This window comes from Cariama cristata, unplaced genomic scaffold (genome assembly GCF_000690535.1).
Source record: "Cariama cristata isolate BGI_N322 unplaced genomic scaffold, ASM69053v1 scaffold5160, whole genome shotgun sequence".
NCBI classification, from domain to species: domain Eukaryota; kingdom Metazoa; phylum Chordata; class Aves; order Cariamiformes; family Cariamidae; genus Cariama; species Cariama cristata.
In genome coordinates, this window is record NW_009596276.1 from 40,857 (window position 1) to 65,022 (window position 24,166).

The following is a 24,166-nucleotide window of genomic DNA, read 5'->3' on the forward strand; positions in this document are numbered from 1 at the left end:
CAGGAATGTCATTTTCTGCTCTTTTCCTGGGTTTCAGGCTGTCCAGAGGAAAGCCTGCAGTAGTAACCCCTGTGAGAACTCAGGGACCTGTGTAAACTCCCTGGATGGTTTCTTTTGCCTCTGTCCCACTAACTGGCAGGTGAGTTTTTAGCCTCCTTGAATACGGAGCATGTATTTGAACTGTAAGGATACACCTGGCTAAGTGTAATTGTGATGAAATGTAGCATTTTAAGGTTTCTCAGGATAGAGTGAGATATACCGAACAGCAAAGCATTTGGTTGAAGGGCAGCACATATGCTTCTCAACAATATCGATACACTGAAAAACCAAAGCCCAAACCATTGGGCCAGACCCTGCACTGTTGGACATGGGCGATGGCCCATGAAGTCAGTGATGCCTGGCAGTTCTCACAGCAGCGAGCTAGTCTTGGTTTTCGATGAGCAGTGAACTGAACTGCATGTCTTGCTGTTGATCTTACGCAAGGATAGAGAGAATGGGGGATCGGAAGGATATTTATTCAAGCTTAAACAAATAAGACAAATGATGGTGTAAGTAATCAATCCCATTCTGAGATTTTTAAATCCAAAGACTTTAATGGCAAAGGCTTTAATGGTGCTGTTACATGCACTAGAGATGGAAACGTTGTATCTTCTTCTCAAAGGCTCTCAACTTCAAATTTGTCCCAGCAAAATTTGGGTCAAAATTGCTGTGCTTTCAGTCTTAATGTAACAGCATCTCCTGACAGAAACAGTTTGAAAGAAAGTTTTCTGAGCCTTTTGCTAGCAAGTTGGAAAATAGAGGGAATGACAGTGCTATGCTGTCAATATGCTTTCTACAAACATCTGAAATATTTTATCCCTCATCTGACTGATAACCAGGGTCACAGAAACACAGCTGAAAAACAGAGTTTTGTTATGATGTTTCATAAGGGAAGCTGTGTTGATAGCAGTCCACAGTTTGTATATCTTAGGAAACTATATTAAACCTTGGCTCCATGGTTTGCTTCATTTCTCATTTATTTGGAAAATAAACTGGTTTTCCATTTCATCTTAGGGCCTCCTGTGTTCAGTGGATGTTAATGAATGCCAGATTTATGCTGGAACAGTGTTAGGCTGTCAGAATGGAGCCACTTGTGTGAACACACCGGGCAGCTACAGGTAAATTTTCAAAACTAGACACAAAAATCCTATGTAAAATACTCTACTGTTTTTGTACTCCATATGACACCTGCAGCACAAGTTCTAGGAATCAGTCTGTTTAGTATCTATGCACTATAATCCCTTGCAGTCTGAGAGAATATAAGATCCTCAATGCACCGTACACTAAGCCCACTGCAGACACAGAAGACCCTCAGAAGCCATTGTCTGCTTTGAGACAAAAAGAGCAGCAAGAACCAAGAACAGCCACGCTGGGGAAGAAGGCTGCAGGTTGGAGACTGGCTCCAGTGACTTGGCTTTCTGTTGTAGGTGCAGCTGCTTTAATGGAAATTCACTGCACCATGGGATATAGATGGGGCAGTGAGATGCAGCATGCTGGTCTGTAACCAGCACTGGCCAACATGCCCACCTAGCACAGCCACGTTATTATCCCTCTGTTATCACCTACTCCTTGAGACCAAAGGGAGTGACAAAATGAAGGAGTGAACAGCTTTGGCCCAGCAAAGGCTTTGAGTTGTTGGAAACCTTCTGAATATATGGGCACCCTTGATCACTGGCATTCCCAGCACACCACGTAACTCTGAGAAATGCCTTCACCCCCTCCAGAAATACAGGCACTGCTGAGACTGCAGCAGAGCAAGGAATACACAGTGCTGCCAGGCAGAAAGGGAGGAGAAATGCTGTCTGCAGCCAGCTGGCCAGGAGGGTGCCTGGGCTGCCTGTGTGCAGGCCCCCATAGACTCAGGTTCCTGGAGCGTATCCTTCTCTGCCCAGCTCCTTAGGAAACACGCTCTTGTTTACAGGGCAAGCCTGCCTGAACGTTCTGTGTCTTATTTTCCAAAATGTCAAATAATCTGGTAAATAAATAACTTTCAGATATAATACAAAGCTATCCCTGTGCAATGGGAACAAGCAGGCTGGAGAGCATGCCACAGCTTTCTGCAAAGCATTTTGTCTCCTGCTTCAGCATGAAAATGTTAGCCCCCACAAATATTTGCTTGGTGTAATGCTGGCTTATAGTGCTTTGTCAGTTCTTGGAAGAACCTCATGCAAAGGAAGTTCTCCTGCAGTGCTTCTCACGCTGCAGCCTTAACACAGAGCCTGCTGAGGTGTTACTGGTACGTGATGCTTCCTGTCAGCTTTTCTTTGACTTTAAAGGATGTTTCTAGCTTGCCTGCAGCTGTCCCTAACACAGACATTCATCAAGGAAACAACACACAAAGCAGCCTGCCTTTACTTGTTGTTTCTTACTGTGCTCAGAGATGTGGTGTACAGGTGTGTGACTAAATTAGGGTTTGAGAGGACAAACACTCTGCCTTTCTCACAAGTGTTGTCATTGTGTTAGCACAGTCATGATTCCTGTAAGCTTCTCCCCCAGTGTAATTCTTGCCCTCCTTGGTACTTGCTGAATCAATGCTTCCTGAAATGAACTAAGACCTTTTCATAAGTCATCCAGATCTTAATATTACTGCTTTTGCATTACACCCTCAGGATTATCGTTTAGTTCTTTCCCCAGCCCCATTGTACTGTCTTACTTATTTCTGAGTGCTTCCCAGCTGCTAAATCCATCCCCAGGTAGAACATGACACGGCTCTTTTCAACAACTGTGAGAACACCGCTGCTTAATTTTCTGGGACCCAGCAACCCAGGTCACTCCACTCCTGCGCTGCTGTAGTTATATACACCAGCATGGACTGCAGTGAAAAGGGTGATATTTAACTTTCCATAGCCCCCAGAGATAACACCAGGTGAAGGGCAGCACTGGAGCGTAACGCAGTCTTCACTCCCTGTTCAGATTCTTTATCTGCATCCATAAATCTGTAATTCAGGAAAGCAATGAATATGAGGTAAAAGAGCAAGTGTCCAGAAAATGCCTTCCTAAGTGAGGACCTTAAGGGAACATTGCATCAGTTGGATGTAAGGCTGTGAGAGTCCCCAGGTCTATCAGACTTTTGTGTCAGAACCAAAATAACAGGGACCTCATCACAACATGCTGTCAACGATAAGAGAGAACCAGGGCAGCGCTGAGCATCAGTGCATCGCAATTTAGCCGAAGGTCCTTGCAGTGTGACCTACTTCTTGAAGCTGTTCTCTGAGCAACTTCAGATGGGCAGCAGATTAATCTTTGCCAGACTAGGCGGGAGACAGTGCCATTGTCCTCCTCCTTTGGAGCTGGCCAGATTGCCTTGCTGTGTCCTTTGGAGTTGAACATGAAGCTCTGAATGTACTTTGAACACACAAAGGTGATCTGGTTCGCTGACCTGTTGCCTCTGTGCTGAGCTACTGTGCTGGTGGGATGGTGTTGGTCTACCTGCTCTCTTACAATAATGAACGTGCTGTCTTACAGTACTGCAGACTGCAGTTAAGCATTAAGCTATTGTGGATTTTTAAGCCTAAGTTCATGTGGGTTGCTTGTCCTGGGTGCAGCGTTGAGTTACCTGCAATTGGGTTGTCAAACTGCTGGTTCAACTGAGCACGTGACACCACGGCAGATGCAGTAGCAGCTTACTAATAAATTGCTCCAAGGTCCAGATCAGCTGCACTGGAATACCCTGATTCAAATTCTGAGATAAATGCTTTTACAGAGTATTTTTCCTTAGCTTAAAAGCATTTCAAGAAGGTTGTGTACCTGCCAAATGTCTCTGTGAGGAGCAGACATAAGCAGTCATTGTAGCATATAACTTGCATCCAAATAGATGTCTCACTGTCATTTTTTAAAAAAGCTAGTGAACTGATAGGAGGCCTTCTGTAGTAGGTTTAGGTCCCTTTCAGTTGTATTTCAGAGCCTCAGATTTTCTATGTGGAAATAAAGGACCAGAGAAAAGGGAAACTACGTGATGGCTTAGAAGTTCCCAATCTCAGTTCCACCACATATGTACAGTGCTGTGACTACAGTGTGCACTCTTTCTTCTTCCCACCCCATCAGTCCCAAATGCCTCCTCCTGCCCACCACACTTACCTGACACCTGGGCTGCTGCTGGGACAGCAGCTGCCACATGTTGAGATGTGGGTGTGAAGGTAGCCCGCTCTCTGGGACAGGCCAGACCTGGCATTTCTGCGTATTGCTAGAGATGGGTTTTTAGGCACTTGGCATCATATGAGGGTCATAAACTGAAACACAAAGTTTAGGTGGTCTATGACTGAAGTAGGGATTTCTAGGCTGATACTCTGTTGAAGTCTCATCTTAGACAGTTCTTTTTTTCTGGATTTGCGCTTATGAATGTAACAAAAGGCTGTGGATTCTCCCATAGGGTCAGTCAGTCATGGATACGCACAAGTCTCATGTGATTCTTGAGTCTCTGCTGAACAGAGGCCTTGCCTCTGTGCATGATTATTAATGGGATTGTCAGTAGAGCTAAATAGATGGATTTCATAAGGAACACCACATAAATAAGAGAGTGGGGAATCATATCTTGCTATGGCAGTATGTAATCTTTAACAGCTATATAATGCTAGCAATTTGATTTTTCTGTCTACTTTCATCATTAGCTGCTCCTGTACTCCAGAAACCTATGGACCTCACTGTGCCTCAAAGTTTGATGACTGCCAGGCAGGATCTGAGATGCTCTGTGGGCATGGCATCTGCATAGATGCAGATAGGGATCAGCCCAACAAGGTAAGGAACAACGTATAAGCCTCGTTATAGACTACAACATGAATAAGCAACAAATAATGCTGAGTACCACAAAACTGTGTAGCACACACTGCTGCTGAAAAACAAGAAATGCCACTGTACAGCACAACCTAACCTCTCTGTTGTCCCAAGGACAGCAGAAAGAATTGAAAATGCTTTGTGTCTTATTAGAGGTGCTTGTCACAGTATCAGATCTGCTACTGTATCCATAGGGAGCTTGGGAATATTCTTTGAATAAGTCAAAGTCTTATATGAAGCATAATATTCTTACTGTTCATTATTTGGGGAGTTCTAAGTTGCTAGAATATTTTATTACTTAAATGATTAAGAAGGACAAACATCATGAGTCTTGTTTTTCCTGGGAAAAGACATACCTATGGAACGTTATTGTCGGTGGCCTGGGAGCTGTCAGGGCTGCACAGTGGCTGCTGCTCATCGGTCGTGCTCCTCACTCCAGCTGGGCTTGGGCTCTGATGCCAGACCCAAGCTCTACAAGTGTCTGCACTGGGTGGGTGATAGCAGACACCTGAACGGTCTTCTGGAGCAAGCCAGCTCATTCTTTTTGAGAGTGAATCTGAGTACAGGGCGTTCACTCCAAAGGGACATATGGAACATGCCAGCTTTGGCTCTTTCCTCTCAGAGCAAGCCCTTCAAAACTACCCTGCGAAGCCTGTGATCCTTAACACTCCTGTACACTCATGCACCATTCCAGACACACTACATATTCTTCATGCTATGCTATAAAATAATTTCTTAGCTCAATTTGTAAAAGCTTTCACAACTCATCACTTGTTTTCTGCCCATTTTTTGTGGAGAACGCTTTTCAAAGGGTTCGGTGTTGGCTTAACAGTGTCTGCTCCTGTGACAGTCAACAATAAGGCTCCCATTAGCTTTAATTGGACCAAAGCTAGAGAAATGCTGAAATCTGGCCATTAGTAAAGTTTACTAGACAGAAAACTGTTTTCATCAAAGAATACGTATATTTGCAATTTAATGTCAGTGCTGCACATTGCACAGATTACTGAAGATTTTGCTTAAAAGAAAACAGCCTAGCTGATTTCAGGTTGCTTACACTGATCTGTTTACCCTGGTTACAAAGCAAGTTGATGACTTTTAATTATGTTTATGTACAGCTCATAATTGCTGTTCATTTTCTCTGGGAGCTTTGGGGTAAATTACAGATTTCTTTTATGAACATAATGAATGAGCCTGTTGTTGCTCCATAATCCAGATAGGTAAATTCAGGGGAAGAAATAGACTGAGAAAACTACCGAAGCAATTTATAAAACAGCATGTGCAAACCATGTAATGCTCTGAAAACTTTCTTGCTGTAGTTTAAAAGACGTTTTATGAAATGAACTCCTCCTGCCCTTTTCTTGACTGTTCTAACTGTCTTAAATATGTGATGTTACGTTTGCTGTGGCAGCCCAAGTACCGCTGTATCTGTGACACTGGCTGGATGTCCCCTCCTGGCAACCCTGCCTGCAGTGCTGATATAGATGAATGCAGCCTCCCTAATCGTCCATGTTCACAGAATCCACTTGTGCAGTGCCACAACACACCAGGCTCCTACTCATGTGGTCCCTGCCCAACAGGTATCACATCTTCCATGCTCTCAGGTGGGAGAGGGTGGCAGTAGGTAGTACTACCTGTATGTTATAGGTACAGCCACAGAATCCAGGTAACAGTAACTCCATTAAATGCTTTGATCTGTGTTCTAGAGAATAAATGCCTGCAGGTTGTGTCATATCTAGGTAACGCAGGCAGTGGAGTCTTAACATATGATTTCTCCCATCCTAAACTGAGCATCTGAATAGGTCTGGTGTACTCTCATGTCCACAGGTACCTTCATGTCCATCATGTCCTATTACTTTCATGTAATAGGTTCACAGTACTTCCACATTCTTATGCTCACTGCCCTAAGGCAATATAAAAATCTAATTGTCCTCTCAAGCCATGTAACCTATGATTCCTCTTCCTGAGTTGGGTAGGTGGTGTGTATAGGAGGAGTATTTGAAATATTTAACCAGAGTTATGATAAAGCTTTGCTGCAAGTTGTACATGTGTGCATTAGACCAGAAATGCCTCCTCTTAGGTTAAAGTGTGTTTGACTCTGGAATATCCAGAGTACAGTTAAAATAAAATGTTCTTGCACACACATCTCCGCCCTGTTGTGTTTGTAACCTATTCTGTAGAGCAGTATTAATTTTCATGAGAAGGACAGGTCTTCTCTTGTGTTCATGAAGTAAAATTCAAAAGTCTTATTTTTCCACTCTATAAAAAGATATGGTCAAAGAAGAAAATGAAAAGGCTAGGCATTTTCTATTTTAACGTCTTTCTTGTGCTTCTTTTTAGGCTGGCAAGGAAATGGCTACAGTTGCCAAGACATTGATGAATGTGAAATTAATAATGGAGGCTGCTCAATGGCACCGATGGTTAAATGTATCAACACAATGGGATCCTTCCACTGTGGGCTCTGTCCACCAGGTAAAATGGATTTCTTTTCTTTATAGGACTATGGAAAGGCTTAAAAGATGAAGACTCAACACATTTGAGCTTGTTTTATGGTAGACTTAAGAAGCTGAAGATTGGTTTTATGTAAAGAAGTATCACATACACAAAGCAATACTGTAATATAGAATGCAGAATCCAAGTATATTCAAACTGCTTCAGCTATCAATAAACATTTTGTAGCGTATGTCTCTAATGATGATCCTCTGAAATGTTTCTCTTGTACTAAGTAGCCCTTTTCAGTGTTAGAGCCTTGATTTGACGAAGTACTTCCTTTACAAGATCATTAATGGGAAACAAGGATTGTGTAATTATGATAGTAATTTCATTGTCTGTATTAATTGAAAGAGTATCCTGTGTGCCATAAATCAGCTGTATTGTCTGTCTTAAAAAAGCCTTGGTAATTGTCATGCTCTGAATACTAAGAAGGCAGTGTTTCCATTTCAGTACAGGTCAAGAAGTGTAAGTCGTGACTTACATCTTTATAATTTGTGGTTTATTATTTAAAATGCTTTATGAAATGCATGCTATCAATACTAGAAATAATATCAGGAAAAAGTGTTTCTAATTGACCTTTCAATTGCTATTTAAATGGCAACAGTCTGCAGGTAGTGAAGGCTCTCAGTTACTGAGCACTGAAGGGCTATCACCATGCTGGAAATGTGGCCTCAGACACCTGGATGTGGTGCGGTGGACCTCAGCTCTGGCCGTGCAGGGTCGTGCTGCCATGCTTTGGTCCTGCTGAGCTCCTGAGAGGAGCTGGGTGTTGTGTTTGAGACCCAAGGGCAGCTGTGGCGTGCAGCGGGAAGACTGGAGGTGGTCGGGGCTGGCTGGGTGCAGACACATAGGGAGGGCAGCACAAGGTAGCTGAGAGAGCTGAGCTTCTGTGGTCTCACTGACCTCACCTATATTGGGCTAGCACTAATATATCTTTTTTCTAAAATCATAGGAGGATTTAGTTACAATCAGAATTCATCCCTGCAATGTAGGAACCATATAAATATGCCAAATTTTACTTCAGTGGCTGTCTCAACATTTTCTTTTTAACTGCAGAAGACTAGGATTTTACACCATAAATTAGTCTTTTTCTTACTAGATGAATGTTTTGCTGTCAATTCTCAGACAATGTAGTTTGTTACAGGCTAACTAAGATTTACATCTGAACAGGTTATGAAGGAGATGGACAAACATGTACCCAGGTTGATATCTGCTCAATAAATAATGGAGGGTGTCATCCTTTGGCTACTTGTACCTCAGCTCCAGGTACGATGCTCTCTTAAGGACTGTAAGTAATACCGATGTGAATCTCAAAGAGGGTTTGGTTAGGCTGAATCCACTTCATAGCAACATATTTAGATTGCAGCCCCTTTTCCACAGTTAATCTTGCCTCACCCAAAGGAGCTTACAGGCAGGTTAGCTAAAGCCAGCAGGCCTTTCCACAGACACTCACAGAAGTAGATTTGTGCTCCACCAAAGAGCAGATTTCATCATAAAAATGTGGAGATCTTCACAATTTCTCTTTGATGCAGTTTTCCAATTTCAGCTGCTTTTACTGTTTTTCTCCTTTCCATAAATACCCTTTGACTACTCCCACCGCTTCCCATGAAGGTGACCTTGGACTCTCAGGTACCCATAGCAAAGCAACACTAGGGATCTGTCCATGGTCAAACTGGACACTGACCAGGGAAGATGTCAAAAGATCAAATAAGTTAGAATTACATAAAGGCTCTGCTTCAAAATGTCAAGGAGCTTTACTGTCATTGGTATTGTGATTGTAACAAGGACCGAATTACTTTCTGTATCTTGTCTCGTCTCCCAAGGGCCAATGCCATTTTGTTCCTGCACATCTGGGTACACTGGAAGTGGATATGGGCCGAACGGGTGCTCTCCTCTCAGTGATATCTGTCAGCTGCAAAACCCTTGTGCAAATGGGCAGTGCTTGGTAAGTGCTGGGCTTCTTGCTGTTAGTGACGACATTGTGTAGTTATAACCAGTAACAACGGGGAGACTGGTGAGACTGAAAGCTGAGTGTGGGCACACTAAAGGTAATGAGGCAAGATCAGCAGGGAGTGGGAGATCAACAGATATATCTGGGGAAAACAAAGTGAGTTTCAGGGCACACAAGACATTTCTTTGTGTTTGAAGTAGAGGCAGCAATCTTTGCACTAATAACCTGAGAGGCTGTAGCTGCTACCCCAGGCTAGCGATGGGATGCTGGTGCTGGTGGGGGAGAACTGATGGATGGCTGTCCCTGGTGAGACAGGGAAGTAATTTACCACCTTGGATCGTGGAGGAATTACCCATGACAACAAAACCAGTACCTCTGCTGGCCTTCAGATGTTAATACTCAGTACAGTTAGTTGTATGTTCTAGGCTGATCTGGTGAGAGCCCCCATGGAGTCTCAGGCTGTTTATATGGATATCGAAAGGGTGCTTCACAGGAATTGGTTATAGTCCTGCTGGTAGCTGAGTGTTTTGGACCTTTAATGACTGGTGGCATGAATTCATTCTCATGCACAGTGACCGTTTAGTTTGTCCACGTGGACCCTGTGAAGGCCTTTTGGCTTCCTCAGTGAGGCGTGCTGCACTCAGGAAAGTCCAGGCTGCAGACCTGGGGATTTTGATAATTCTGTTGTGGAGGATATTTATGATCATGATTTTTGAGAAATATTCACAAATGGTAAATTTGTTGTTCCAGTAGAGTCTGATGCTGTTTGTCCACATTGGTCTGTGGATATCTTCCTTTTGATGATCCTGGGAGGCAGGGGGGAAATGGGACATAAGATATGGACTTGGTAGTGTTAGGTTAACGGTTGGATTTGATGATCTTAAGGGTCTTTTCCAACCTAAATATTTCTATGATTCTATGATATGCTACCTTTCCCTTTTTCCCTTTTTCTGTGTGAAAGGAGATGATCACCTCACCTCCCCACTCCACCCCTTACCAGCATTCCTCGCTCTCTCTTCTGTAGGTACCTATTGTCTTTTCACTGAGATATTTAAAGGGCCTTTTGTGCTGAGATCTAATCTACTTTTCCTGACTATTTAGAAACTATTTATTTTAGTCAGTCTATTATAAGACATGATGTCTGTCCCTAAATATACCCTAACATACAACTATAGGCACTCATGGCTACAAACTACCACATAAAGATAATAACACAGTCAGATACTTCAGCAACAGGACTACAGAAGCATCTAATAAAATAGAGGAACAGCAGAGCTATATTTGGCCGGTGTAATGACAGATGAAATGTAATGTTAATTAAATATCAGGCAATGCAGATCAGAAAACACCTTTTCACCTTCTAAAGCATCATTTGGAGCCGTAAATACACATCAAAATCCTCTTCCATTATACTGAAAATCTCTGTTCAGAATGCGTAGGACATGAACAGAGAACATAAAAGGAAATAGAGAATATAGCACATTGATTGTATGTCATCAAAGGTGGGATTGTTAGCATGTACCGTGGAATACCATGTTCTGCTTTACCTGTAAGAATCGAGGCTATAAAACAAGAAATATAAGGAAAGAGGACATACAAAATTACAACAGTTAGAGATATGGAAAGACTTCATTATAAGGAGAAGTAGTAAAGGCTGAAACAAAAGAAACAGAAAAGAGACATACAGAGTAAGGAATAATGCAGAGAAGGCAATGAAATTGTTCCCATGTAACATCCCTCAGGGTGGAAATGAAAGTTATCAGCCCACATAACTGCAATGCAGACTTCCCAGAGAACAGGCTTGAGAGAAATGATTTATAAACCACTGATATCTTGACTTGCTATTTAGAAGGTTTAGATAATATGACTGACTTGTTTCTAGGGTGATCATTTCAAAGCCAAACAAACAAGTTTTCTGAATGGCTAAACAAATACAGATTTTGACTTTTTAGAAAGTAATTTGAAAGAGCCCTGCAAAGAAATAACTTAATAGAAAAAGCAAAGAGCTAGACAATCTGATTAGGCTTTAGGTTTATTTTGGTATTCATCAGTGACCATCAAGGCCATTAAATTCCAAAGGTTTTATTTCTTTGCTCTGATATCCCCACATAAAATAAGTGTAAATATCAGTCTTTCTGCCGACTACATTGATTCCCTTAGATGATCCACACTCATTAAGTTTATTGCATTTGCTTATCCCTATAGGCAATGATCTCTGGATATTTCTGCCTGTGTAATGCAGGCTGGACAGGCCCTAATTGTACGGAGAACGTTGATGAATGCATTAGCAACCCGTGCCAGAACGGGGGAAGCTGCACCGATGGGGTCAACGGGTACTCCTGCGAGTGCACCAGCGCTTGGACAGGACCACAGTGCCAGACAGCCCAGCAAGGTACGGCCAGGACCTCCTCCCCAGGAGAAATGGGCCACCAGGTTTCAGCGAATAGGTGCTTGGTACATATGATTAATATGTGAATAAGAACCAAGTGATGACGGAAAAAAAACAGCCCTCTTCTCAGTGGATTATAGGTCCCAATGCAAAGTCCCTTGAAGTCAGAGTTTTCCGTGAGTTTTGTTTATAGCTGCTTTGTATAGCAGTAGGAACGTAACAATGAACTTGATCTGCAGGCCTGCTGGCCTTGACAAGACACCAGACATACTAAAATCAGATCTCTGTTCCTGAGAAAGTGGTCTGGTAAACTGTTTGGGAAAGAGATTCCGATATAAGGACAACAGATTTACAAGAGAATACACTAATCTTCTCTTTTGTGCATACTTTTTCATTTGTTGTGAAGCTGAGAGGTCCTGACATTTTTAGTCAAGAGAAAAAGCCAGAAAAGGTTTTCAAACAGAAATTTAATGAAAGAAATATTATCCATGAAAATGAGGGACTCTGAGTTTTATAGAGTGACTGCAAGGTCCTGCCTTTAACATTTCTTCTTAATATCACCGTTTCTATTCATCTGGGATTTTTTTTGCCATTAATTTTAATTAAACAAGGTCAAGATAGCATTCCAGTGAGCTTCCCTGTGGCAGCCATCTGTCAGATGGCTTGTATTTATTGCTGGTTGCTGTGAAGAAAGCAGATTAACTTTTCACAGAATACAGAATGTAAAACTTTCACTGAACTCCTCTGAAATCTGCTCGATTTCAGAGCTACTTCAGGCTTTTTCCTATTTTCCTTATGTATCTAACCAGTAATGTTTTATTATTAAGCACATGTGGAAAAAAAAAATTATTTTTAACCATTCATAATAGAAGGGATAGAAAACCAATTTTTATCCAGTGAGAAATTATAATGTATCAACTTTTGTTTTAGTTCCTAATCAGGGGAAAATGGTACATTTTATGACATGATAATTCTGAATCTGGTTGAGAAATGGTGAGCTGTTTTAGATGGACACTTCAAACAAAATTATGTTCTTTTTACCACTCCTTGAAACAAAATACTTAATTTCAATTTGCTGAGAATTTAATATTTCTTTAGCATCAGTTCAATGTTAAACTACAGCTGCTTATTGTACACTGTAGCTATATGTGCATTTTATTTTAGGTGCTTTATGGACATATTTTTCTGTAGCTGTTTGGGATTCCCAGTTCACAGCTCCCATTCATTGAATGGCTCAGTGAGAGAAGAGACCACAGTATACGATGAGAGGTATTACAGGCCCAGGAATCTGACCAAAAGGAATAAATGGGACAATAAAAGATCTGAAGGATAACTTCTATGATGCACCACTGCTGAGAAAGACAATTTTATATCATGTTAGTTTCAAAATGTTATTTCACTGTAGGTGAAAAATTTTAAGATTCAATCTGGAGGTATCCTTCTGGAAACAAACTAGTTTATGGGTGTTTTCCTGAGACAGAATCAACATCTTTTGACAGTATCCACATATTCCAGCTGAAAATCTTTGTTTTTTTCCCAGGAACTACTTTTCTCTCAGGGAGTAATTTTTCTCATTTTTTGTGATGTCATTCCACTTTAGAGGAAATCCTGAAAAGTCTTTTATAGAAGTATCTTTCACCCTTGTTTTAAATATTTAAGAAGCCAAAGCTGTGCAAGAAAGTTGGGTTTTAAGTCTGTATACTGATAGCATAAATTAATCTGTTTCATTTTCTCCCTCTTTCTGCAGTTTGTGGAGGATATCTCTCAGGCTCCAGGGGGACTTTCAGCTACCCTAACAACCCAAACAGCCAGCAGTACAGTAATGGGGTCAGCTGCGCTTGGGTTATTCGAGTTAATCCCAACAAGGTAAAATAGAGTTCAGGTTGAAGAAACCCTCACTCTGCAGAACCCCACAGCTTGTCAGAGCAAACGTGACCATCTTCATGCCACATATTCCAATACTGTGATCAAATCCCCTCAGAATAAATAGTTTTTCAAAAAGAATAATTTTCAGATCCTTACAAGCCTTCAGGCTTCTTAGCCTAAGAATTTGCCTGGGTTACATTTTCAAAGTTTTTCCTATGCAACTGAGGGTTAGAATTTATTCACCTATCACCAACTAGAAAAGGTGCCCATTTTACATTGCTTTAGAGTGTGATCTGTGAATAGCTGCATGAGAAAAGCTCTGCTCTGATGGGCTCCACAGTTGGTCTGTGAGCCAAGTGACCCCAGAACAATTTTGCGTTTCTGATTTCTGAGCACCAGAAAGGTGGAATGCTGAATTCGTAATATCAATGGCTTTATGTAATAACACCATTTGAATTTTTTTAAGGCTTAATTTTTAAATGTTGTACTCATGTATATTCTGATTCTGATCTGCAACTAACAATTCCACTTGTGTTATAAATAACAACTACAAAATATGTTACTTCACAATTTAGCATGGGCCTTCTTACTTGGGATCTAGATATTTGATCTATTTTTGACATTTCATGGAATTAATTAAGTAGTTTTGTCAAACAGTGGTTGCTAGTCATTTATATGGCATTATATATATGTACGTGACATATCCTCAGCTTTAAGCCTGAGAGCCACTACTGTATTCAGCAGAGCTATGTTAAAGCATATCAGTGAGCTATCTGAACATACATGAAGCTGTGTATGTCACTAAGTATCTAGAGTGGGCCTATGAGACGCTGATTTTTTATGTGCAAAAAAAAGGATCATTTAATTTTCTTAACTCCCATGACACTAGTTTCAACAATAGCAAGGATGAGAAATGTTAAATATCTGATGAGAAAACTGTCATTGGAAACCTGGAATAAAGCATTTTATGCCGTATTTCAAGCCTTTCACATGGCTTGAAATACATACATACATATATTTCACACATATAACAGACACAGGCAAATGGTCCTAATTATTAGTTTATAGAAATAGTGTTCTTTCCAGGCAACTTCCCTGTCCAAATTCTTTCCTATCTATCTTCTCTCTTTCCTTTTGACCTTTAAGATTCTGTAATATCTTCTTCCATCCTGGAACTTTTCAGGAAATGACATCGTAGTTCCAAAGCTCATAGATTCTCACAGATGCAGGAACACATATATCTGCTCTATACAAAGTTACTGCATAAACAGTGTCTCAGCAGATGGAGAAAAAGCGATTTCTTGTTTTGTTACTTCCTGTTAGATTCTACGTATTATTTTCCCATTCTTCCAACTGGAGGCAAGTAATGACTGTAACTCTGACTTCCTTCAAATTCATGATGGGCCTTCAGCGTCAATGCACATGCTGGGCAAATACTGTGGCTCCTCACCTCCTGCAGAACTTTTCAGTTCCCACAACTCCCTGTATTTTTGGTTCTACTCAAACCACACCATTACAGCTGGAGGTTTTACTGTTCAGTGGGAATCTCAGGATCCTGGTAAGTTTGATGAAATGTCAAGTAATTTAGCATCTTCATGGCTTTGGAGCAAAACGAATGACTTACTTGATTAGGAAATATTAGGAGCAGTAGGACAGTATTTTACTAGGGAGTGAGGCTGAAATATAGACATATATATTACTTTAAAATATTTAAACTCCAACTCTAGGCCTCTGCATGAATAACTTTCTGCTGTTTTTTAAGGCTGTTTTATACCTCCTGTGAAGAAACACCCAAAGGGCATGTGTTCCTGGAGATGCCGTTCTTCTGATCGGTTCTCTTTTCTCACAGAAGTGAGATCTAGTACTTTGAGCAAGCAAGCTACCTTTTTTGCAACTGACAATTTACAAGAGGCTAAACAGTTTGAACCACATTTTCCAAACATGATAGATTTTTGGGAATTTGACTTTAAATTATCTGTGAGCTTTTTGGTATGATTTGGTGTACATTTCTGCCTAAATTCTTGGTAACGCCACTTGCATGATTCTTCCAGGAGGCCTGGCAGTGCGTTTGTAGAGATAAACCTCAAATCATCTTGTGCAACATCACGCTCACTTCAATGTTCTGTGTATCGCCTAGAAACAAAATTGTACATTGGGTTGTGTCTTGAAAGAACCATAGAGTAAAAAAAGTATAGAAAATTCAGTGGGGGGAACAGTTTCTTTATTTCCAGAAATATTTATTGAAATGCTTTTAATGTGATTTTTGGTGAAATTTCTTTTTCTTTCAATTGTCAATGTTAGAAAGATAATTACTAATTGACAAATATGGATACTGAAAAGTGAAAACAGATCTTTTGAGGAAAAAAAAAACTAAACAACAAAAAAAGCAAAGAGGGGGAGAGGTATAGATGTGACTAAACTAGCTATTCCTTAGGTATAACACACAAATTACCCCTACTATTTCCAACTGTTAAGCTGAGAGGAATGTTTTTTTTTATTACATGTATATAAAACAGCCTTCCCTGAAATTAACATTTATTTTTTTTTAAAAATGAAAAGTCTTGTGCTAGGATAAAACATGGAGACTATTTACAAAGTACAGAAATTCAGATTAATTTTGAAATCCAAAACACAGTGCTTTTGATCATGCTCCTAAAGATATTTCCATCATAACTGGGAAAGAATCTTTCTTTTATTGTGCAAGTCAGGAAATATTTGGAGTTCTGATTTTAGAACTGAGTTGCAGAATTAATTGTAAAATTTAAAGAAGTAACTTGTTGGTTTGTTTGGCTTGGTCTTTGTTTTTGAATTCTGTATCCCAAAGTAGTACCTAATTTTGACACTACAAGAGAATTAATATTCTGACCTGATGTGATGTCAAAGACTCTGTTGTTCCATGTTTCTTTTCTGTTAGAATGTGGTGGTGAGCTGACGGGTACTTACGGCTCCCCCAACACATAAACTCCCCAGGATACCCTGGGAACTACCCTGTAAACAGAGACTGTTTCTGGACCATCTCAACCAGTCCTGGCCTCCTCATCACATTTGCTTTTGGCACACTAAGCCTAGGACACCATGAAAACTGCAGTTATGACAATTTAGAGGTAAAGTGTAATTGTGGATTATGACATCATTTTATGGCTATGTTACTGCAAAACAAGATATTTCAAAACTTTTTGTGCATACAGAAGGGAACTGTTTGAAAATTAAATCCTGGGTTGAAATGTTCATTTGTACTGACTTATTCCAGCCATCAATGCACAATCAGATACAGGCAGTATAACAGAAAGGGGATGAGATCCTGCTCCACTGAAGTCAGTGGAAGTACTGTGATTAAAGAGGATGGGATTTAGGCCAAATACCTGGTGGGAAGCTTTCACTTTCTTACAAAATTCAATCTCCAAACTCCTTGTCAAATGTCAACCCACAGAGAATTAATCAGCCTAAGGCAAACAGTTAGAGAAAGGAATCTAAGATTAATAGTTTCATATTATAGTACAGACCATGACTTGATGTGTGAGCTTAAGGCTTTTTGAGAAGTGCAAAGTAATGGTTGCAGAATTCACCAGTACCCAGTCGTGGAAATGAGAATCTGGTTTGGAATAGCGTGTGTTCTCCAAAACTGTGCAATGCAGAGCATGATTTCAGGAAAACAGTTCAACAGTAGATCTCCTGATGCTTTCTTTCCCTTTCACAAAACCGTTGATGAGTCTCCTAGGAGCACTATCACAGCTACGCTGGTGGGTCTGTTTCTTGGTTCCTGCATGTTTGGGGAAAACTTCCTGTGAGCTTTCCCTCCACCCACCATCTACAGTATCTCCTGGGGCCGCCGAGATAACTTTAAGACTCTTGGTACTGTTCACAATTGGCACACATCTAATAATCCTAAATGCTGACCTATCATTCTGTCTAGATTCGAGATGGTCTTCTTCCACAAGACCCTGTCCTTGGTAAATACTGTCGCACTGGATCTCCACCCCCACTCCAAACCACTGGTCCATATGCATGGATTCATTTTCACTCTGATGACTTAGTTACTGATAAAGGCTTCCACATTCTCTATACAACATCTCCTGGTAAGTAAAATTTAGCATTAAAGGTTGGTCTGTGACATTCCTAAGATATAGCCAACAACACATGAATGGATGTAATTAACACTTGCTATTTAATAATACAGAAATCTTCTTTGGTTTGCAGCCATTGTACAGAAGCAACCTAAACTGAAAGAGTTAACCATGCTTGTGAATATCTCAACTGATATATTTTTTTCTTAATATAGCAGACCCAAGTTGTGGAGGAAATTACGTGGATAGTGAAGGGGTTATCACATCCCCTTTCTGGCCTAACCCTTATATCAACAACCGACAATGTATCTACATTATTCGGCAGCCAGAGGATGAAAAAATATACCTCAACTTCACCCATATGGAGCTGGAGAGTCACACTGATTGTTCATCAAATTATATTGAGGTGACTTCTTTTAATCAGTTGATATGCAAGGTTGATTACATGTGTACACAAAACCATGCTGCATAATTTCTATCCCAAGGACCGCTGCAGAAATAGGTGTTAGTCAAAGGACTAAGTATACCAGTTTATTAGGGTCCAAAAGTCACAAGGGCTAAAAGAGCAGGGCTGTTCATTTGGAATGAAGCAAAGATAAGAGAACAAGAAAATCTGTCTAGCTTAACACTAATTCGTAATCAGCTGTACATGATTAAGGTGGAGTTTGGACCTTTGGTAAATGCATGCCAAATGCAAGAAAAGTAGAAATAATGCCATAGCCACTATGCAGCATTTTTATGGAGTCATGGTGTTATACGGAAAACCTTATTTTGGCACAAAAAGGAAGCATACCATATACATATTTATAAATACACACGTGTGTACATATGTACATATGTAAAGCCAGGTGTTTATTGTTAGCATAACTGAAATCTTACAAGTCTAATTCAAGAACTGTTATTAGTCTAAATCTAATTATTATGGAAAAAATAATAGCAGTCTAAATCTAATTATTAAAAAAAATAATAGCACAGTTAGAATGTTTCTGTATGGAAAATATAATAATAATACAATAGTACTGTTGGTACTAAGTGGGATCTACTTGAGGTGATTTTTATGTTTGCTTTTACACCTAGCTCCCTCTTCACTGGTCTGCAGCTTCATGTTACATTCAAATTTACTACTATTGGGTGCCTTTTAAGTACACTAGATACCATTTCTTAGTTTTCTTTGTTATCCCTACACCCAGTAGTGTAGGTTGTGTTTTGTCCAGCTCCAGGTCTGCATTTCTTTAACTGACCGCAGGTGAAGTTTGGCATGGTGCTGTGCAGGCCGGTGGCCATGGGGGCTCCCTGGAGGGGTAGAGCAGGGCCCCACAGTGAGGGAGCAGGGCAGCCTCAGGCATCAGGCTGGGGAAAGGGATGGACCAAGGCCGGGCCGGACATCGCATACAGGTGAGCCTAGCTCAGCAGAGCCCATGGCTGGGCAGGGCAGAGCTATGGGGAGCTGGAGACTGGCCCTGCTGCAGTGTCTCTGGGCAGGGACTGACGGCCCTGGGAGGGGCTGACATGGGGTCCTGGGCCATGGGCAGGGTGCGGGGGCCCTGGGGGAGGCCATGCTGGGCCAGTGAGTCCTGGTGTGTGCTCAGCGCCTGACAAGCTCTTTATGTCGGTGGCCCGTGCCCCTTCTTCTACTACCTCATCCCTCTTCTCATCTGTGCCACGCTCCGACTTGCCATGTCTCAGGGCATCTGCTGTCATAGCTGGCCTGTATTTCTCCATACAGTCATAAATACCTCATCCTACGTGGAATGACTGCTGGGTACTGCTGTCTGTATAAAACTGTGGCTTTACTGGGCAGAGGTAAACAGAAGTAAAACAAACTGGGCACAGACACCCGGTTGATTAGCAAAGGTGCTGCCACAGCTGAAGCAGGTAGGAGCAAACCCTGCGACCCCAGCACAGAGCTGCATCCTGCGCTGCTGCCTACACAGTTAAGCGGCAGTGCGGGTTTGGTTTTGTTTTTAATCTCTTCTTGACCAAGCAAGGAATAGGCCCCTGTGAGCTCTGTGCAGTTAATCTGTTTTTAAAAGATGTTATTGTGCTGATATCGTTCCTTTCCCTCCTCCTCTAATTCAGAGACTTTGGTTGGAATGAAGTGTAATTAATTTCTGAAATGAGAGGGGAAGTGTGTTTAATGAAAACAGACAGCTTTTGTTTGTTTGGCCTGGTACTCCTCTTGCCTAATTGCTGGCAGAACAGCAGCTAAATTCACAGCAGCCAGAGAAACAAAACCATTTCTGTTGAACGCAATCAGTTTGTATTAGTTCAGCAAGGCATTTACCTCTCTGTTTGCTGGTCAGTCACAAGCCGTTCAGTTTTCCTGTGCTTCTGTCCTCCTCTTCTTCCTGCCCTCTTGCTTGGTGCTTCAGCCCAGAGCAGGGAAACAGGACCGACATTTTCTGACTGGGACAGTCGGTATGACTAAAGCACTGTGCACTTTTATCAAAGCCTGATTTTCCACATATGCTTTTCTAAAGTACTGTCTCACTGGGTTTTATAATGAAGTTCAGCTAGGGAGAGAGGTTTTGGGTGTTTAAGTTACTTTAAAAGTCACTCTCTGGCAACTGTTTTGTCACTTTGAAAAGATGTCGATTATCCTCATCCCTGGTGATACTAGGAAACTTGCAGAGTTTCCAACAGGGAGCAGACACAGCTCACAGGCTTGCTCAAGGAGGGTGTTTGGTCTCTTACTAAGGAAGGAACAGCCTGGGACCAGGGGTCTGCAATAAGAAACTAGAGGCAACAAAACTTAATTATGAAAGGCTGTGACATGGTGCTGCAGAGATAAGGTGTTAGACAAGACAGCTCCTTTTCCATGCCATCCTTCTAACTGGCAATAGGAGACATTGCTCACATGGTTTAGAGAACCTGTTATTTTTATCACTACTCACTGGGCTTTATAAACCAAAAATGTAAGGAGAATCAGCTCAAGAAAAAAATGTAAACTCCTGTGAACTATAGTTCTGGGAACTTTCACTGCTGTCCAAAGATCTTCTAAATATTCTGGCACAAATTCTGATCTCAGTTGCTCCACTGTAAATCCAGAATAATTCTGTCACCTTAAACTCAGGTTCCAGGGAAACTAAAAATATCTTAGTCAGAAAGCTGACTCACCAGCTGGAGATTGCCAAAGGTGGGCAAGCAGGCCAGCCACTGCCTGCTCACCAGGGCACTGACGAGGGTTCTCTGCCTTCTCTCCCAGCCCATGGAGCAATACAGCTGAGGAGGAAAGAAGAGGTGATGAGAGGAGACCTGAAAGTTGGATGTACTTGGCTTTGCTAATGATTTCACTGGAATGATTTTCTGGGGTTAACAGCATACAGGTGCATTTAAAAGCAGCTCCAGCTACACGAGCTACCACCACTTTTACAGCAGAAAAGAGCTGTTTTGTTTTCAGGAGAATCTTTGGGAGAAAAATTGCATTTTTTGCCTGGGCAAATAGCAGAGGACCTAGTTTTTGGACCTCAGCTTGTTGTCTGCCCTCTTGGAATGAGATGGGCACCTTAAAGGGTGTTCAGAGCTCCTCAGCTATACCAGTGCTCTGCCTGGTCCCTTGGATGCACCTATTCTTACTCACAGACTGTGGGTTCAGGGCCTGAAGTTCGGAGGTGGAAATACCTCTTTCCAATAATTAGGATTTATAATCAACTTCTGGGAAAACACATAAGATACATTTCTCCTTTGATTTGCAAATTGATTGAGGTCAGTAGAGTGGTGGTGCAGAAGGAAAAAGTTGGAAGTGATTCCCTGATACAGCTTCATTGTCATCATTATGCATTGGACTCTTCAGATAAAGTAACGGAAAGAAGTCAGTATACTTCTTTACTGCTTTAGGGACTCAGAGTTGCATCTCCTGTTAGCTGTCTGGCTGCATTGAGGTATGGGTGTGATGAGACATATGCTTGTTCTGGAGGAATGCCTTTGAAAAATCACTAGAAACTTCATGGCCAGAGCAGGAAAATCAAATACCCTTTTTTTTCCTCAGCACATTTTAGTGCTGGCAAAAATTTCATAGCTATCAGTGGTGAGCACCTTCCTTGCATCTTTCGTACTAAAGGTGTCACTTTTGGAAGCATAGGCCCAAATTGTACTAAAGCTGTGGTTCATAGAGAAGATCTGTTTCATGTTAATGTCCTGTGACAGTAGCATATGTGTGTGTCTTCTGTGCTGATCATCCAATCCTTCCTTTGAGCTCTCGTAAATCACATGCTTGTGCCAATTACTGTTATGGCTCTTTGCCCCTCTTACAAATAAGTAAAATAGTTACTCCTTTTGTTATTTAGCAGCTTTTGTGAGATTATAATTTTATCCGGATATCAGATCCCAATGCTTTTATGATCTGATGTTTTTCTTTTTTTCTTTTCGATGACTAGGTTCGAGATGGTGACAGCGAGATGTCTTCTCTTATTAGCAAATTCTGTCATAGTACACTCATGTCTCCAATTACTTCTAGTGGCAACAGTCTCTGGATCAAGTTCAAGTCTGATGCTTCTGTGCAAAGGGCTAGCTTCAGGGCCATTTATCAAGTTGGTAAGAGGAGCTGGTGATTTGCACAGTGAACTAACTGATCCATAATTTGGACACTTTCAGTCATTTACGTGCTATATTATCCATATAATGGGAAGACAAACTTCAAAAGAAAGGAAAGAAAAAAATAGAGTCAATTTATTTATTTATTGCTACTTTTAGAAATGCTAAGATGATGTCTGTAGTAGGTCTGTTGTAGACACTCCTAGCATGCTTGGGAATGCACCCCTCATTGCTTCTAATAATGATAAATCACTTACCGCTAACATACCAAAGATGATATAGCTATAATTCTGCCTAAATATTTTTACTTTCATTTTTCCTATCTTTTAGTTCTTAATCACCAACAATTCTATGTGTCTGTGAAGGAAATTAGTCAAATCCATTAGTTTTCATGGGCACAGTTAGAATGGTCTTCTGTATATATGCGTTTATGCTATACTTATAGCAATATGTTCTTTCAAATAAATTCCTAATACTACTTGGATGATCTGTAGTAGATGCTGTAAGAAGATAGGCTTTTAAGGGTGGTTTTCTTCTAATTTCATAGTGGTATTTGATAGATGTCACATGATACATTCCTTGAAACCATTCATCACAAGTACTGATTTTTGGTGTCTCTTGGCAGCCTGTGGAGGCTCCTTGTCTGGAGCAGGAACTCTCCATTCACCTTACTACCCCAGGATGTCCCCTCACCCAAAGACCTGTGAGTGGATCATCTCCCAGCCGGCTAGCAAAGTGGTGATTCTTAACTTTATCGATTTTGACATTCGAAATGCAACCACCTGTGACTCGGACTACATTGAGGTAAAGAATAATACACATATACTATGAATAGTAGACAGATTTTTATCTGTATGTTCTTTCTCATACTCATCTCCACTAAAGCAGAACTGCTTAACAGGCAAGCACTTCTTTCAGCAGTTATAAAAGCTTTTCGAGGTTCATAATGGGATCCCAAATATTTTCTTGGTTCTACAATGATATGACCATTTTGATAATCAGAGATGCGTATCAGGTGTCTTTAAATAGACAGACCTGGTTTTGGAGGTTTATGTGCCACTTACTGTTGATGGTGTAAGATCTCAGCGTTTTTCCATCTGACGTGCTTTGAGTGGGAGAGTGCTTCTCTGGCAGTCATAAGGTTGCATTGTATGTGCCTGTAGTAGAAAACATGCTGAAGAAAGAGTAGGGTTTAACTTACTAAGGATCTCTTATATTATTCCTATGAATTAATTTATGCTTAAAACTTTAATATAATAGAAATTTTATGGGATATTTTGCATACACTGTTCTTCAGGTCAGAGATGGCAACAACACAGACTCTCCTCTTTTGAATAAATACTGTGGTACTGCTGTACCATCTAGAGTGCAATCTACATGGAACAATCTCTATATCAAATTCAGATCTTCCTCTCTTACCAACCTTGGCTTCAGAGCCGAGTACTGGCCATTAGATACAGGTAAGGATTTTTTTGTTGTTTTCTGTATAGAGCGTTGGGACTTTTCAAATTTTCCTGTACACTGAAAACAGTTGGCCACCAAGTTTTATGATGGTGTAATGGGAGATAAATTCTGAATCAGTTACTGTGTAGTATACATCAAGGAAAAAAGGACTATGAAATTTCAAGGAAAAAAAGTAACCAATTTTGTAAGTGCCTAATTTTTATATAAATATATCATTTAACCTGATGTTTTAAATCTCTACAGTATGTGGAGAGACTCTCACTTCACCAGAAGGAACCATTACAAGTCCTGGTCATCCAGAGGTCTACCCACATGGTATTAACTGTACCTGGATTATCAACATTCAACCCGGCTACCTTATCCGCCTGATATTCACTTCATTTAACTTGGCATTTGATTATACTTGCAGAAAGGATTATCTTGAAATATATGACAACAGCACTGCGCAGAAATTGGGAAGGTGAATACGTCCATTAGCCTACAGAGCTGAATTACTGTAGAGTGAGCACTCTTCTGTAGATCTCAACATCCAATTTGCTTCCTTAAATTTTGTGTATAGATTAATTTCTGTGCATTACAGAAACAATAGCAGAAATTTCT

General features: G+C 40.9%; 1 protein-coding gene across 1 annotated transcript in view; it reads left to right on the forward strand.

Annotated features, from left to right (window-relative positions):
- The window catches only part of CUBN (cubilin (intrinsic factor-cobalamin receptor)), a gene marked incomplete at its 3' end in the record, with an annotated part of 65,599 nt that overhangs the window by 2,659 nt on the left and 38,774 nt on the right, over positions 1-24,166 (forward strand). Inside the window, 18 exon segments of the mRNA XM_009705237.1 lie at positions 38-139; positions 1,054-1,157; positions 4,647-4,773; positions 6,218-6,386; positions 7,147-7,278; positions 8,470-8,565; positions 9,123-9,244; positions 11,456-11,642; positions 13,387-13,505; positions 14,829-15,063; positions 16,420-16,454; positions 16,457-16,609; positions 17,419-17,581; positions 17,785-17,975; positions 21,946-22,102; positions 22,728-22,906; positions 23,400-23,562; positions 23,810-24,026. Coding sequence (XP_009703539.1) covers positions 38-139; positions 1,054-1,157; positions 4,647-4,773; positions 6,218-6,386; positions 7,147-7,278; positions 8,470-8,565; positions 9,123-9,244; positions 11,456-11,642; positions 13,387-13,505; positions 14,829-15,063; positions 16,420-16,454; positions 16,457-16,609; positions 17,419-17,581; positions 17,785-17,975; positions 21,946-22,102; positions 22,728-22,906; positions 23,400-23,562; positions 23,810-24,026 — 2,651 coding nt within the window.